Below are 15,335 nucleotides of genomic sequence, written 5' to 3'. Positions count from 1 at the left end.
TGAATTTATATAAAGATGTAAGCTGTCAGTACTCTTGTAAATAGCACTCGCTTGTAAATAAAATTACAACAGCCGAAAATAAAAACACCACCGTAGATTTTTAGGGCCTAAAATTAGAATAGGCATTTTTCTGTGTTGTTGATTGGCTCAAATAAAAATACTTTGTGTAATTAGTGTTTTTTCAAAATAGACCTTCCTTTGAAGGCTTAGGGTCCTATAACGAGGTTTTTTTTGGGATTTTTGTGTAATTGAAAAAAAAATAGACATAAACATATTTATTAAAAGGGAAAACTTTGTTATACAAAATTCTTTGAATTTTTTTTTTAATTACTGCATGTTTTTGATTGGCCAGTAAGAACCAAATTTGTAAATATTGATGATAAATGTACCATCACCTTGCTTATAAACATTTAACACACCCTCCACCTCGAGTTCAGCTTGGGATATTACCGTCTTGGTGTTGTCAACTTGCACCAGCAGGTAGCCTCTTTCTGGAGTTCGCTCATTTAGCTCTACAGGCAACACATTGGGCCCTTGAACGATACCCACAAATGATTTCGCATGGCCTGGGTTATGTACATCAGTACTATTGGGATTACTTTTAAAAACAGCGAAGCTGCCTTCTGATATTTTTTTGTAATTTGGGTCAGTATTGTCAATAAATTCCCTTGATCCACCCAAAAGATTGAGATAAAACATTGACTCGTTAGTTTTAATAAAAGACATCACATCTTCTGTTGTTTTTTCCCGGATGCCATCTTCATTCAGCCACGAACCGCCTTCAAGTACATGCCGCATCATAGATTGTTTAGCAAATTTTAGCCCAACGTCTCTGGAAGGATTCAGCTTATTGGTGTAGGTGATATGCTCCCTAATGTGCTTGTTAAACTGTTCTCCTTTTTCGGTCTCATAATGCAACACTGTTCCAAATCGACGTATGTCTTCCGGAATGTGTGTCAATAAATGAACTTTGACTTTTCCTACGTATGCATTATGACCAGGAATATTACAATTCAGATCATAGTGGTGAAGTGCATTGATAAAATCCTTGATAGCCAATTCGACAGATGTTATATATTCGTTCAGATCTGCCTTCATCTCCCTTACAAAAAGTAATGAGCATAGCTTTCCGAGATAAACAAACAAAGTTGTAATATCCCTCAAAACTGCCTCGTCAGAAAAATACTTCGTAAGCACAATAGGAAGAATTTGGACTAGTACTTTGAAGTCTCTACCCAAAAAGGAGCCACAATGTCTCAACTGTCTTGTGAATTTTCTTGATAAGCCCATGCTACCTTCTTGAAACTGATCAATGGTTTCTGAAAGTCTGTTTAATAGTACGGCTTGATTTTTTAATACTGTCTTCACTAGATCAACGACTAAATATTTACTGATTCCAAGCAAAATCGCGTGAAGAACCTCCACCGGAGTGTCTTTTGCCGGATCGTATGCTTGCAATTCTAATAATTTGTCAGTCTTTCTGTCCTTAAAACATAGATCTTTAGCAGAAAGACTTTCTCCGGTTTTGGGTGCATTATGTATAATCGTAGCTCGTCGGGAATCCGAGGCCGCATTCCAATATTGATTCCTGGTTCGTTCAGTATGCGTTGAAGTGAAGTAATCAGAAGGTTTGGAATTGGCAATCCGCTTTCGAAGTAAAACGTAGCACTTTCTACAAGGATATAAGCAAGTAGGAGAAAGCAATCCGCATAGCTCTGAATGACATGGAGTATCAGCTTCAATCCATAAAACAGGTGCTACAACTAAAACGTCTTGATCTTCTTCGGCCGAATAGGCTATAATTCCACTTTCTAATGTTTTCAAATCGTCGACAATAGCAGGCAGGAGAGATATACCACTTCCACCATTTTTTTTTGGTATAGCAGAAATGAAGTGCACGTTTTTGATTGACGATCTTTGATCAAAATTCAATCCAGCAAACTTCATCGACCAGCTCTCATAACCATTGAACTGTTTAGAAATATTACCAGAGGTGTCGTCCGTAAATAAAATTATTGGGGCAATTTTAACTTTATAATATTCCTCTGTTCTTTGGTCTTTGAGCTTTCTCCAACGATGTGAACCACGTAACAAAGCAGCATGACTATCTGTCAGTGGAGATACCTCAGTGGGACTAATGCTGAAGCATACACCAGGGTTTAAATAACCAATCTTACACATCAAAGCTTGTGCCAGAACATCAGTCTCTTTTAATTCAATACCAATCTGGTTGCTATTGCGAGCTTGGTAAGTCAAATGTCCCCTTGCATACATATCTTTGTTGCAACTGTGGAAAGATTTAACCAAGAAATTCATATTTGGAGGGGTATTTGACAGTCGCACCCAGTCTCCATTCCAATAGTCAATGCTGTTGACTGTCCACATGGGCTGCTGAAAGTATTCATGCGACCTCCATTTTTCCCCTTGCTCTAATCTGTCAAACATGTTGCTGCTACGATCAGGTACAGAACAAATCAAAGCAGATTGGTTAGGGTTGGCCACGGAAAGTCTTACGTGATCCGATGGTAGATTCAAACATGCAGTAATTGTACTATTGTCGGTCAGCGAAACATCTACTAGCTTTGATGGAAAGATAGGCATGTTGTTTCCTTGTCTTTTCTGGTAATTTATAATATTATCTAGCCTTGGTAATACGAAACTTACACCTTCATTATCAGCTTTTTCTTTGACTTTCATAAGAAGCGATATGACAAACAAAATCTTCTTCATTATTCTGCGAGATATCATGTCATTGTCACCATCCACAAGGGCATGTAGAATCATAGTCTGCATATTTGCAAAAGGATGCGTATCGGAGACATTGCTATTCCAAATTGTGCTCTGCGTAAAAGAGCTAACATCAGCTTCAACATCGGATGTCGGATTATCCATTGAATACGACATTTGCCGACGCAAAGTTTGAAACATTTCATCCATTGGATTTTCATTGCCAATTGATTCGTCTTCATCATCAAAATCATTGTCAGCAATATCATTGTCTTGATATTCATCAAGCTCATATTCTTCCTCAACGTCTGAGTCCGTATCTGTATCGAGAGAGCCCTCAGGATAATAATCTGCAATCAATTGCTTGAATCCATCGGTCGTGATATGATGTCGCGTAATCAAATGCCTTTTAAGGTTCCTTATTGTGTCAAACGAACTATTTTCACAGAGCGAGCATTTAGGTCTTTCAATATCAGTCTCAAGCCGAAAGTTGATCTGACTACTGTTTTTCGCGACCGGAACGGGAGTTTTTCGTTTTTTATAGCTTCTTTTATCACGCTGCATTATAATATCTACTTGGTAAAGAAAATCTTTAAATAGAGGGAGAAAAACAGTATTTCGATTATTAGATGAGTCAAATCACATAGTTAAAAGATTAATTTCGTGCAGTCAATTATGTCTCAGTTTTGGTATCGGTTGGGTCAATACCAACCAAACAATTGACATTAATCCGACAAAGTGATTTCTGTCGGGTGGAACAATACCATGCAAAGATTGACAATCGAATTTGCTTAACTTGAATATAGTGGGGGGATGGGTTGACTTTAAATCTTGTAGTAACACATTTTGTGATGTAAGCTGCAAGCAACTATTTAAAGTTATGCAAACATCACGTTCTCCGATGACAATTGTTATTTTTTTTTGTGGAACTTCAAACTTTGTACATTATGCAATTCATCAAATAAACAAACGATGCAAATCGTGGCTAAACAAATAACTTAATTACTGAATGATCTCATGTATCTGAAACTAAAAGCTTAATCTATTATTACTTTTGAGGTCTTTATAAACATTTGTATTTAACGCTTCGGGAATTGTCAGGGTTGATCCTACACTACTCGCACAAAAACACACAAAAACACACACATACACACACATATACACACATATACACACATACACAAAAGGGTAAGGTTTCATAAACGTTACTCGTTGCATATAGCAAATTATTCGATGTATAAGGGAATATTATGAGGAAAGTATATTCTATTTTATTTTATTTTATTATAGAAATAGTAGAAAAACAGCGCTATGTATCTTTTTGTCTAAGTATTTCCCGTATCAGACCTCACAGTAGAGTAAACCAGCGCAATTCGCTACGGCCAAGCATTAGAATTAATTACGCAGAGCAGTCGCGTTGTTCCTGTATTTTTACAGCTTGCATAACCTTTTGAAAAAAATTAGATACGGGTATGCTTAATAAGATATTGTTTTTGTGTACCTACTGTTAAACTGACTTAATGGTCCGGGAATAGAGGTGGTTAAGCTGATATAAAAAACATTTAAAGTGCACCTAAGAAATACGTCCAAATGATAGCCTATAATAGATATGCATGTTTGGATTTCAAAGAACTAAAATAAAGCAATATATGGTTAAAAAATTTGGCATGACAAGTATGGGAGTAAAGCATTACATTTTAGAAAGTTTGAACAAAAAGAAAGAAAAGATATTAAAAAAGCCGAAATAATTGTTTCCTTCTTTTATATTTTCTTCTACACCGGAGGCAACTGATGCTTCGTAATATGCATGAGTGGAATAATACTTAAAAGACTTGATAGTATGTTTGTCAATAAAAATCACGTTAAACCCTAAAAATTGAAAGTCCATTTATACTAGTCAGGTACCAAAGGTCATACACAGTTTCGGTCCCAATTGGAATATCACAAAAAAACATAATATTGAATGAGAGCTCATCTGTGTATATATGATTATTTCACGTTTTTCATCCAGAAATTACTTATTCTAAATATGACTAGACCTACCAACCCCTCTTCAAGATATTCTTCTTTGCCTAACAGAGCAACTAGAAGTCGTAGTAGCTCCGTCTCGTCGGTGACAGACAATATTCAACAAGAAGATATGGTATCTATTGCTCCCATGAATACGTCGCAATTAAGCAGCAGAGATGATTCAGCAACTGTTGGTGCCTTTGTAAAATGTTTTCAGATAACAGGAATTAAAAATGATCTGAACAGTATAAAAAATGAGGTCAAGGAAGCCATCGTTACCGGAGAAATTTTGAGGGCACGACTTGACATGGTGGAAGATAAAATTGACAAAATATTGTCTATTCTTTCCGGTGAAGCTGCTGTTTCTTCAGCTACCCCCGCATTGACTAATGGAAATGTACCTCCTTTCCAAATAGGGGGTGCACTTTACAATAGTTTGTCGGTATGTCACCAAGAATAGAGAACCGTTCATATATCTAATCTACCTTGTAATTATAGGCCTGGATTAAAACGTCCATTGCTAACCAGAAGGTTGGTAATCTGGAGTGGAACCTATCTAAGGCATTTATGACGGTAGAGAACACCCGTATAACTAAAAATATTATCGATTTTGTTGGTGCTCAAATCACATTGTCAACCAAAAAGAACTGGACGGAATCCATTACCTACAACGATCTTCAAAACAAGATCAGAAATGTCTTTCGCCGTAAGCAGGATAACGAAAAGCAATCTCCCGCAGCAAAGCTTTTAAAAAATAAGAAAAGTACAAGAAAGGGAAGAAGAATTTCTGTAAGTTACGAATATGCAAGGCGTTTCCAAGGTTAATATTTAATATAATTGTAGAAATGCAAGCACAGAAAAAACGTGATGGTCAACGAGGAGTATGGCAAAAAAATGAGAGATGCTTATGGTGATGACATAGAGAAGCTCTTGATAGAGCAACTCCAAAGTGACGAGGAAAGCACGGATTCGGAAATAGGGATGACCGAAAAAAACTCACGCTTGCGGGTTATGGTGCCCCATTGGCGCACAAATGAGGTATACAATATGAGTGTATTCCTATTAATAGAATACATACTAAATCAATTCGTCTTTAGGCTCGTCGCGCCTTTCAACATTTCGATGAGTATGATCTCATTTTGAGAAAAAACGCCCAAAAAGAAAAGGAGACAAAGGATACGGGACGTTTCAAGCATGTGGTGATCAAGCCCGAATTTCTAAATCAGGCACCCGACTGGGCCCGAGTTCCTGAATTGTAAATAAACAATTTTTTTCTTCTTTTTTAATCTGCTCCCCCTTTTCCAACAACAATTTTTTACATATTCATAGTGGTTTATTGAAATTAAAAAAGGGCATAGGTGAATTAGCTTAAACATATATTTTTTTTTCTTGAGGAATTATTACAATGCAGCCGTTTTGAATTCGTGGATTACTAGAATTGTCAGAACTACATGCAACCGTGATTGCGTTGTGTATTCTATGTACAGGTAAAATCGAATGAACATTTGTATTTTCATAGCCTTTGCATATTTCCATAGTTTCATTTTCTAAAATGTTGTTACCAGGGTTGACGGGGATAAACCACCGTACGAAAGCGAATGTGTGGGGGGTAACACTGCCGTTAACATTTACGACGTGTTGAAAGAAATATTGTATCTCGCCGTAAAAGCAGGCAACGGACTCCGACGAATGATTGTTTTTAAAGAATGTTTGAATATACGCACCTTTCATCGATCTTGCCATACGGCTTTTGTACATAATATCAGATTGAAATTGTTTGGATATTCTGGCGTCGGCACCAACATAAATTGAAGGAATGTTATTGGAAAGTGAATTACCATGGTTGTTGCATAGATTTGTCGTGGTTAAATGAAAGAGATTGGTGAATGAACGATTTGGGTAGCATAGAGTGTAATATTCAATAAGAAGCATATGGTGTGAAGGATCGAGCGGAGTGGATTTAATTTCATCAAAGTTAGTAGGGATAATATTCGGATGAGAGTATAGCATTTCTGATCCGGTCACCACACCTCCCGAATTGGTATATTCATAGGAAGACAATTTGTAAAAATTAATGCGATCTTGAGGACTGGAGCTTGTGTATAAGGATTGGTTGATAGCGCTGGTGTTGTGGAGAATGTGGGCTTGATCTTTAGAAATGATATTGGTGCTTGTTAATTGTTTAATGAGAGACGAGATATGAATGCTTTCCAAAAAATTTGTCATGTACGAAGTTTGAATTGATCGAAGGTTTCTATTCTCTGTCGACTGCTTTAGGACACCATTCATTCTTTCGAGAGAGAAACAAGAAGTGTTGAATGTACTGCCATAGTATTCAATATTTTCTGACAGGTGGAGGACGTAATGATAGTTAGGTTTGATTGCCTCAGGGCCGAAAAGTACCACATAGTCTTTGCAAAAACAGCGGAAGAGTTCTCGTGCTTCGAATGCCTGGGCTGTAGTAATCGCGGGTTGTACAACAATTCTACAAGCTTGCACAAATTGTAACCAGTTTGCATAATGCTTTTTATGAAATCCATCAACTAATCTATCAGAAACAATCATGTACTTTAAGACATATTCGGAATAGTGCAAGGTCCAGATTTCGAATTCGATGCCCTTCATATAAGAAAAACCTCCTTTTATTTTGGCATGTATAGAGCTGCAACCGTTGGGCGTGATGATACTTGAAGCGAGTGCGGCCATACTGGAACATTTTTACACAAGGTTAGTAATGACATTTGCGTATATATAGTGTCATAAATTTATAATACCTCTGATAGTGTTGTGGTTTAAAAAATCCAAATTCTTCATACTTTGACATAATTGATTTTGCAAGACCCAGCCAAATGCAATGTAAATGATCCTGGGTGGTAGCTTTTACAAGATCAAGGTACCTCAAACTCCTTAAAACGCTATATCTCATACCGTGGGCCCTGTCTTGGCGATGTCTTTCGGCGTTATTATGGCTATTTAACCACTTGTCGGATTGAATGTCATTCAGCTTCTTATTGGCGTTTGCAGGATAATGCACAGCATCAAAGCCGGAATAATCCAAATTAGATGTGTCAGGAAAAACTTTAAACGATCTATCACATCGGAAACATGATCGCGTAGAAGAAAATCCAGTAAATCCGCTCAATTTTCGTTGCATGGGTAAATCGCACAAGATTTGATACAAACAGGCTCTGACAGTAGCACCGTAATCTTGGCCATGTTTTCCAGAGTTGAATGTAGACATTTGAACACCAAAATACAAGGAGCGAAGTTGGTTTGTAACAATGGATAATAGGCGTTGTGTTTGACAAGTGTTGGGTTCATGCGGTCCTTCGATTAATGCAAGCAGTATCGTGTTTTCTTTCTTTATGCGTTCCTCGACTGGTAAATTATTTACTTGCAGATAAAAAGCGACGCAAGAAGCGGAGGTAGTATCATATGGTTGGAATCCATCTATGTTTAACTGGGTTGTAAGTATATCTCGTCTTTACCTTTTTTTTTTTTTTTTTTTTTTTTTTTTTTTTGTATTCTAACCTGCATTCAATGTCAAACATAAAGATCTACTGCTGTTTACAAAAGGGTCGCCACTGGGAGAAAGAATGCTTCTCCACATTTTTCCCTGGGAGCAATGGTACATCATATCAGTTGGGTTTACAGCCTCTTCAAAACTACGCCATTCTTCACACTTCTCCTCGAATCCTTCTCTCAGATACAACTTTTGGATCGAACTTATAAGACAATGGTATACAAACTTTTTGATTGGAGTATCGGAACCGTTTTGAAATAATGGGGTTTGACAAGGTACTTTTTTGAGGATATTGATAAATGTACATATTTGTGGAGGCCCAGGCTGTGTTAACCCGTTGCTTGTAGCATAAAGATAAACTGAATAGCATTTAGGACAAGTTGCGTAGACAGTCATATCTTTGGTAAGATCGATAAATCCAGTTTGAAGCTTGATCGTGGGTAACGATTTTGGAAACTCAAAATTGCTGAATAGCATACGGAACAGATCAAGTAATTTGTGTGTAGCGATGATAGTCAAGAAGTCCATTTGGAATATAAGTACAAAACAACAAATAAACAAGTAAGTGGGATCTTGTGGTATTCTGGGATGATTATTTTGTTGGACTACGATTGTTTCAATAAAGTTGCAAATATTTATTCCGAAATTCAAGCCTACCTTTTTTTATGATAAATTTTTCACCTTGATCATCCAAATCATCTAGCATTTTGAGAACTTCATCGGTCCAATATATCTCACTGCTGCTTTCGACAATAACCTGATTTTCATTATCATCATTTGCATCAATGCTATAGGATTGATCAAAGATAAAGCCTTCTTCATAATCGCGCTCATCATCTTGAAACATTACTCAGCATCATGTTATAAATCATTTTTTTGTATGCATACCTGAAGAGCATTCATCCTGAAAATGGTTATCAACTTGAGTCGAACTGATATTAACATGTGCAAACTCTGCTTCAATAACAGATACGTTCAAACGTGAAAATTCTAAGCTGGTGTCTACTACGGCGTCATCTATTAAAATTTCTGTTAGTATAGATTACAGTTTGTTGTAGGTAAATATCTGATGAGGGTTACACACTTTCTTCTAGTTCATCCAAACTTCTTTTGGAAGCTGCCGCCTTTTGGCATGACTCCTCGTACATTTTTTTTTCGGCATGTCGTGTAGCAGTATTGATTGGAACTGAGCAACCGCCACACTTGTTGCAATGGCAAATCTTGGTCCTTTTTTTTGTAGAAGACATTATGATAGATGATGGAATTTGTACCCGGTTTTTTTACTTTATATACAGGGCAACAAAGACGTGCCCAATATACCAATAGAAAATTTACTGACACATGGTCACACTAAGTCGGATTAGTTGTCAATGCAACTGTTTGAAAGGCTGAGAGTGGTACACAACTCCCATCGCACCTCTTTTTTTTTCATGTATGATGAAACGACAGAAGAAATAATGTCACACGACATTTTTGATGCATCATAACGACGTTTTCGCTTTAAAAATTACTTTCTATGTCCAATCGTATTAGGCATTATTTGTACATTTTATTTAGCTCAAGCAGATATGCTTTATTGTGCAACCTGAAAAATAATCATAGGATACTATTACATATAACATATTCTTTTTATGCTTTAATGCTAATCTTGAAGCAATAAAAACTACTTTTACAGATAAAAAAATGGAGTGTAAATGTATGCTCTATAAAATACACAATATCCATCAGGTATAAAATAATTCAACCAAAGTTTTTTTGTTTGTATTTTTTGTGAGAAACTTTATCTTGGTTTTTTTTTATTATTGCACGTTCTACTTATTGTTCTGTGAGTATATCAAGCTCTGATGAATTGAGCAATGTTCAGATTTTATCTTTAATGATAACTGATATCAAAAATCTTTGGAACATTTCATAAATATTCAACAATGTCGCATCTTTTGGGAAACACATGACATACATTGCTGCATTAATTACGTACTCAAGCAACATAAACCCACCATTTGTTTTTCAGGAGCTGATATAATTGGCTTTGGACGGTGAGTCAAATAAACTTGTCGGTATTGTTCTTTTTAAACAAAAACGATGCTATTCCGGCATATTGGTTATATCACGAATTTGCGTTTTTAACACTGTGAATATATTTCAATTACATAATGCATTGTTTACTATTCGCATCTTGTGGCGTAGATAAGAATTTTTTTTTTATTTTCATCTTCTTTTTATTCTTTTTTTGTTCCATTACAAGACTAAAAATCTCAAAATTCTAAAGAAGTAATGTCTTATATTAGTCTCTTTTATTAAAAATTAAGTGTAGGTGTCTGTGAAGCGTCGCAACTTTTTAATATCGGGTCATGGACGCGTGTCATTACAGAGTTTTGCTATGTATATAAAATGTTGGTATAAATATAAAAGGCTATTCGTAACTATCCAGTCTTCTTACCTCTAGTTTCTATAGATCAAGCAAAAGACTTATGCGATTCATCGAGTACGGTAACTATGCAATATAATTTTCGTTAGTAAACAGCTATTAATTTCATTTCAAAGTAGATAATGGGATTCTTATGTGCTCCATCAAATAGGGTAACTATGCGATAAAAGATTTTATTGGTAACAACCTATTAACTTTATGACAGAATAGTTAATGCCGTTGCAAGAGACATATTAAACATTAAATCCAGGTAATAATGGTTTACATTCAGACTAAAATTTATACTAAGAACCATCATCTTCTTGATCATAGCTACATCACCTTGATTTTCCTGTAGGCTGGAAAATACGTCCTCTTCCTTTGGCCAATGTAATCCCATGAACGGTGGATTCCGTGATATGCACAATAGCTTTATGAAAACTCCTGAAGTAGAATACCATCTCTAGCCAGACTGGGCTTCTATTTAAACTAAATACGATATGCTGTCGACAACTGATAAAGGATTATGTAGTATATATTATATTTTAAAAATAAAACCACTGTTATTTTAATCCTGAAACAAGTTTATAAAAAAAAATACTTAAAATACGACTTCCATAAAAGTCAACCGAAATGGTCCTTACACAAAGGCCATTTTTATTTTTAGAAATAAACAAAAAAATCTTTGGTGGTGAACAAATGGACGGTGGATTAAAAAAAAAGTCATGCATAAATCAAAATGCATTTTTTTTATTTGTGGTTTTTTTTTTTTTCATGAATACAAATTTTATACTTTTTCAATCCTCGGGCCACCCACCATTCACACACACCTAATATATTTTTGTGTAGCCCATTGTTTTATCTGTCGCAATGATGGAGAAATCCCAGTTCTCTATGAGTTATCATGCCAACCGGAGTCTAAATAAGCACAGACACATACAAAATCAAGTCTTTTGGTGGCTTTGTTTCAATCGAACGAAAAAGCGTCACTTTTTTTCCTTACAGTCGCAAAAAAAAAAAAAAAAGTGCCAGCCAAAAAAAAGGCTCAAATTTTAGAAAAAAAAAAGCACTTTCCCTTCTTTTTTTTTTTTACCTAAATTAAGTAGATCATGCAGTCGGACGAAGTCATTTGGCAGGTTATTAACCAGCAGTTTTGTTCCTACAAAGTCAAGTAGGTTACCCATAACATTCGAGATCTCTCTCTTTTTTTTTTAAAACAGAAAAAAAAGCTAACCTTTAAAAAAAACCCCTCCTTTCAGAACTGCCACTGGTACTTTCTGTCGTAACCAATACAATGTTACTGGTCTCTGTAATCGTCAGTCTTGTCCTTTAGCCAACAGTCGATATGCCACCATTAGAGAAGAAAAAGGTACCCGCCTTTATTATTCAAACACTGCATCGTTCCTTTTGATTGACACCCTTATTTCTACCTAGGTATCGTTTACTTGTACATGAAGACACCTGAACGTGCGCATTCACCTGCAAAGATGTGGGAAAGAAAGAAGCTTTCCAAAAATTATGCACAAGCTTTGGCACAGGTAAGAAGAGGATATGGGGGACGTTGGGAGAAATGCGTATATTGACCCATGTGTGTGTGTGTGTTGTTTCTTTGTAGATTGACAAGGAGTTGCAATACTGGCCCAACTTTTTGTCTCACAAGTGTAAACAACGTCTTACCAAAATTACTCAATACCTTATCCGTATGCGTAAATTGAAGCTCAAGGAAAAGTAAGTTTTTAATTGGGGAATAAGAAAGAAGAAATAGATGATTGACGCAATTCCTTTTAATAAATAGTGATAGACCACAATTAATTGGTATCAAAAAGAAGTTGGAAAGACGTGAAACAAATCGTGAACGTAAGGCAGAGGCAGCTGCACGAATAGAGAAATCGATTGAAAAGGAATTGATTGACAGATTGAAGAGTAAGGCCTATGGTGATGCACCATTAAATGTCAATGAAGAAATTTGGCAAAAGATTTTGGACGAAGAACTCGAAGATGCTGAAGAAGATGAATCTGATGAAGATGATGAAAACGCACCTGAAGATGAATCTGAAGAAGAGGATGAGGTAAAACATCAAACTTTCTCTCTTTCTTTCTATATGTTGTAAACTAAATATTGTCTTTGTTTAGGATGTCGAGTTTGTTTCTGATCTCGAAGATGAATCTGATATTGAAGATATGGAAGATGCTTTCGAATGGGAAGAAGAAAAGGAAGGAAACGTTGCATTGACAAACTAAAAAAAAAAACCTTTTCCTTTTTATATATATATCTTTTTTTTTTTTTTCTGAATCTTCTTGTTTTTTTATAACTATTCTTTTCTCTTACCTCTCCCCAAGCCAAAACACTGTATGATCCCCCCCTTCTACACAACTCCCTATTCTCTTTTTCTTTCTAAAAAAAACCCTTACTTAAAATAAATAAAAAATACTATTAGACATTAAACCGCCTTCTACCTGTCAAAAATTCATGATTTTCTCGGGTTACCAGGACATTTGTGCAACATTTGCCCTCATGACCAATATATATGCGTTTTTCTTTCCGACCAATGAAATCTTTTGCCTTGGTTTCTCATGCATTTCATTGACAGCCTTCACCCCTTTTTTATACAAAAATCATTGCACATTTTTTTTTTCATTCATTCATTCTTCTGCATGATCTTGTTTTTTTTTTAAAGAAACGCACATCCTTACTTTCGAATCTAAAATTGCCTTTTCATGACGTTATTACTAATACAAAATGCAAGATACCTTTTCCCCAAAAACCTTAAGGACAACTGCAGTGTCATAAACGATGTACTGCAATATAGGAACGTAGCTCTTATTAGCACTAGACCAGTCGGAATCTCTCTTTTCACACTTGACCTCTTTTTCGTATTCTCATTTACATTATTACATTGTATAATAAGTGTTATATTAGGTCCTATATAGGTACTCACAAAGCTGAGTTCATGCCCCATCTCACATCTTCTTACAATTAGCCTGTCAATGATTTTTAAATATTCTCAAGTCATTCTTTTTTTGAAAAAAAAATGATATATTGAGAGTGCTTGGGATAGATTAGATGAGCGAGAATGCCCTATTTAGATCTTACACAAAAACAAAGTATATATGTCATCAAGTCTAGGATTTCAAGCTAAATACTGTAACGGGCGATTCTCTCACATATTGTATATGTACTCAGTGTAAACTTGAATTTGTAAGGGGGTCCCATCATCATGGAGTTAATCTTTATCAGAAGTCTTTTTAATTTTTTTTTTTTGTTCATGTAATTTACATATACATAAAAATGTACATGGACTGCTCTTATGGGATTAGTCAGACTTTGTGAAAAATAAATGTCGTTGAGCCAAAAAAAACAAATACCACTTATCAATTTGGGTAAATAGGGTTGTCAAATTAAAAAAAAAGACACACACACAAGGACATTACAGCTTTTTATTTAAAATGATTATAACTCGGCTGAATCAATAACAAATTGGGCGCCAAGAAAGCATATCTGGCAGAAGGTCAGCAAAAAGATTTGAGACCTCTGGAATTTTGTGGCATAGGTAATTCCATGTGTCTTTTTTTTTACATAGAATCGATTGTTGGATTGTCGAGTATTCAAAGAAAGTATTGTTATCTTAATCTACAGTAGCCGCTCGATTTAAGAGTGTTCGATTTAAGGGGTGTTTTCTATTTAAGGGTCACCCTTACATCGAACGACTACTGTATTTGCGGTTTTTTAGTTGGGTTTTATTAGCCTGGTATTTTTTACTTACTGAAATACAAGAACCCGAAAACAAAATATCTTTTTTAACTAAAAAAAAACTTTTTAATTGCATTTTTGTAAAATTTAATACAATTACTTTTTCCGTGTGGGTGTTAGAGCCTCATGCAAATTCTATAATAGGAACCATTGACATGTTTATTCTTAAACAATTACTAATCCATCACTCTTGGTGTTGTCTAAATCCGAATGAAGAACTTCAGTCCCATGTATTAATATGAGTCAGATAACAGGAAAAAAAAAGAGCTGATAATGACCATTTAAATTCGACTATGTCTTGTAAACCCCCCCCCCCGAATTAGTTATTGAAAAAGTCCAAGTAGCAACGCTGAGGTTCTTTCAAGGTTTGAAAAATAGGGTTCAATGAACTTTCACATGATTTTAAGCTGCTAGAAGAATGGATAATCAAAACGGATTAGTATCAAGTATTAAAGGTGAGCAACTATATAATAAAACTTACAAATGAAATACGGTGTCATGAACGAATGCATTTAATTATTGTGAAGGTAAGGGTCAAAAAGACATTATTGTTCTTAAACTCTATATAATCCATAACCAATTTGGGAAAGAGTGGGTGCACAGTCAGCTATCCTCTTTATTTAGATTTTGACATTTCCTTGATAAGGAGGATAAGCCTTGAGGGGCACAATCGTTCTTAAATTTTATCGTAAAGTGTCTTTGTTGAGGGCTTGCTCCATTTAACACATTTACAGTCATATAGTATTCTTCATTCTTGATTTAGATTTTTTTTTTTTTAGCAGTGTTTTGAGTTTAGTATCTTTTTGTATTCTGAAGCAAAGCCAGAATTCTTTTTTCTTTTTCTCGTTCCTATAAATACCGGTGTGAATTACATGTCAAATTTTTAAAATGACTTGCAACAACTAACATCAAAAAAA

At 35.4% G+C, this 15,335-nt stretch overlaps 2 protein-coding genes across 2 annotated transcripts; one reads left to right on the top strand and one right to left on the bottom strand.

The window, feature by feature from the left end:
* Positions 1 to 327: 327 nt before the first annotated feature.
* EV154DRAFT_577582 (uncharacterized protein) lies at positions 328 to 3,291 on the bottom strand (the record flags this gene model as incomplete). Its single annotated transcript, XM_051606527.1, has 2 exons — positions 328 to 2,619; positions 2,665 to 3,291. 2 exons carry the CDS (start codon positions 3,289 to 3,291, stop codon positions 328 to 330), a joined length of 2,919 nt encoding a protein of 972 aa, XP_051461169.1.
* An 8,451-nt stretch (positions 3,292 to 11,742) lies between these two features.
* On the top strand, positions 11,743 to 13,107 carry EV154DRAFT_542311 (ribosomal L28e protein family-domain-containing protein). Its single transcript, XM_051604513.1, has 6 exons — positions 11,743 to 11,838; positions 11,927 to 12,036; positions 12,102 to 12,205; positions 12,283 to 12,395; positions 12,463 to 12,736; positions 12,801 to 13,107. Exons 1-6 carry the CDS (start codon positions 11,777 to 11,779, stop codon positions 12,906 to 12,908), a joined length of 771 nt encoding a protein of 256 aa, XP_051461168.1. The 5' UTR covers positions 11,743 to 11,776; the 3' UTR covers positions 12,909 to 13,107.
* The last annotated feature ends 2,228 nt before the right edge of the window (positions 13,108 to 15,335 follow it).

Source organism: Mucor mucedo (assembly GCF_025094135.1).
Source record: "Mucor mucedo strain NRRL 3635 chromosome Unknown EV154scaffold_15, whole genome shotgun sequence".
Taxonomy (NCBI): Eukaryota; Fungi; Mucoromycota; class Mucoromycetes; order Mucorales; family Mucoraceae; genus Mucor; species Mucor mucedo.
Note: the sequence above shows the minus strand (reverse complement) of the source record. Positions and strands in the feature narration are given on the sequence as shown.

Bases quoted from the DNA above. Each gene is read 5' to 3' on its own strand.
- EV154DRAFT_542311 (XM_051604513.1), top strand. From the start codon at position 11,777: ATGCAGTCGGACGAAGTCATTTGGCAGGTTATTAACCAGCAGTTTTGT. The intron at 12,206-12,282 runs GTAAGAAGAGGA...GTTTCTTTGTAG, and splicing joins ATGCACAAGCTTTGGCACAG to ATTGACAAGGAGTTGCAATA. The intron at 12,396-12,462 runs GTAAGTTTTTAA...TTTAATAAATAG, and splicing joins AAATTGAAGCTCAAGGAAAA to TGATAGACCACAATTAATTG.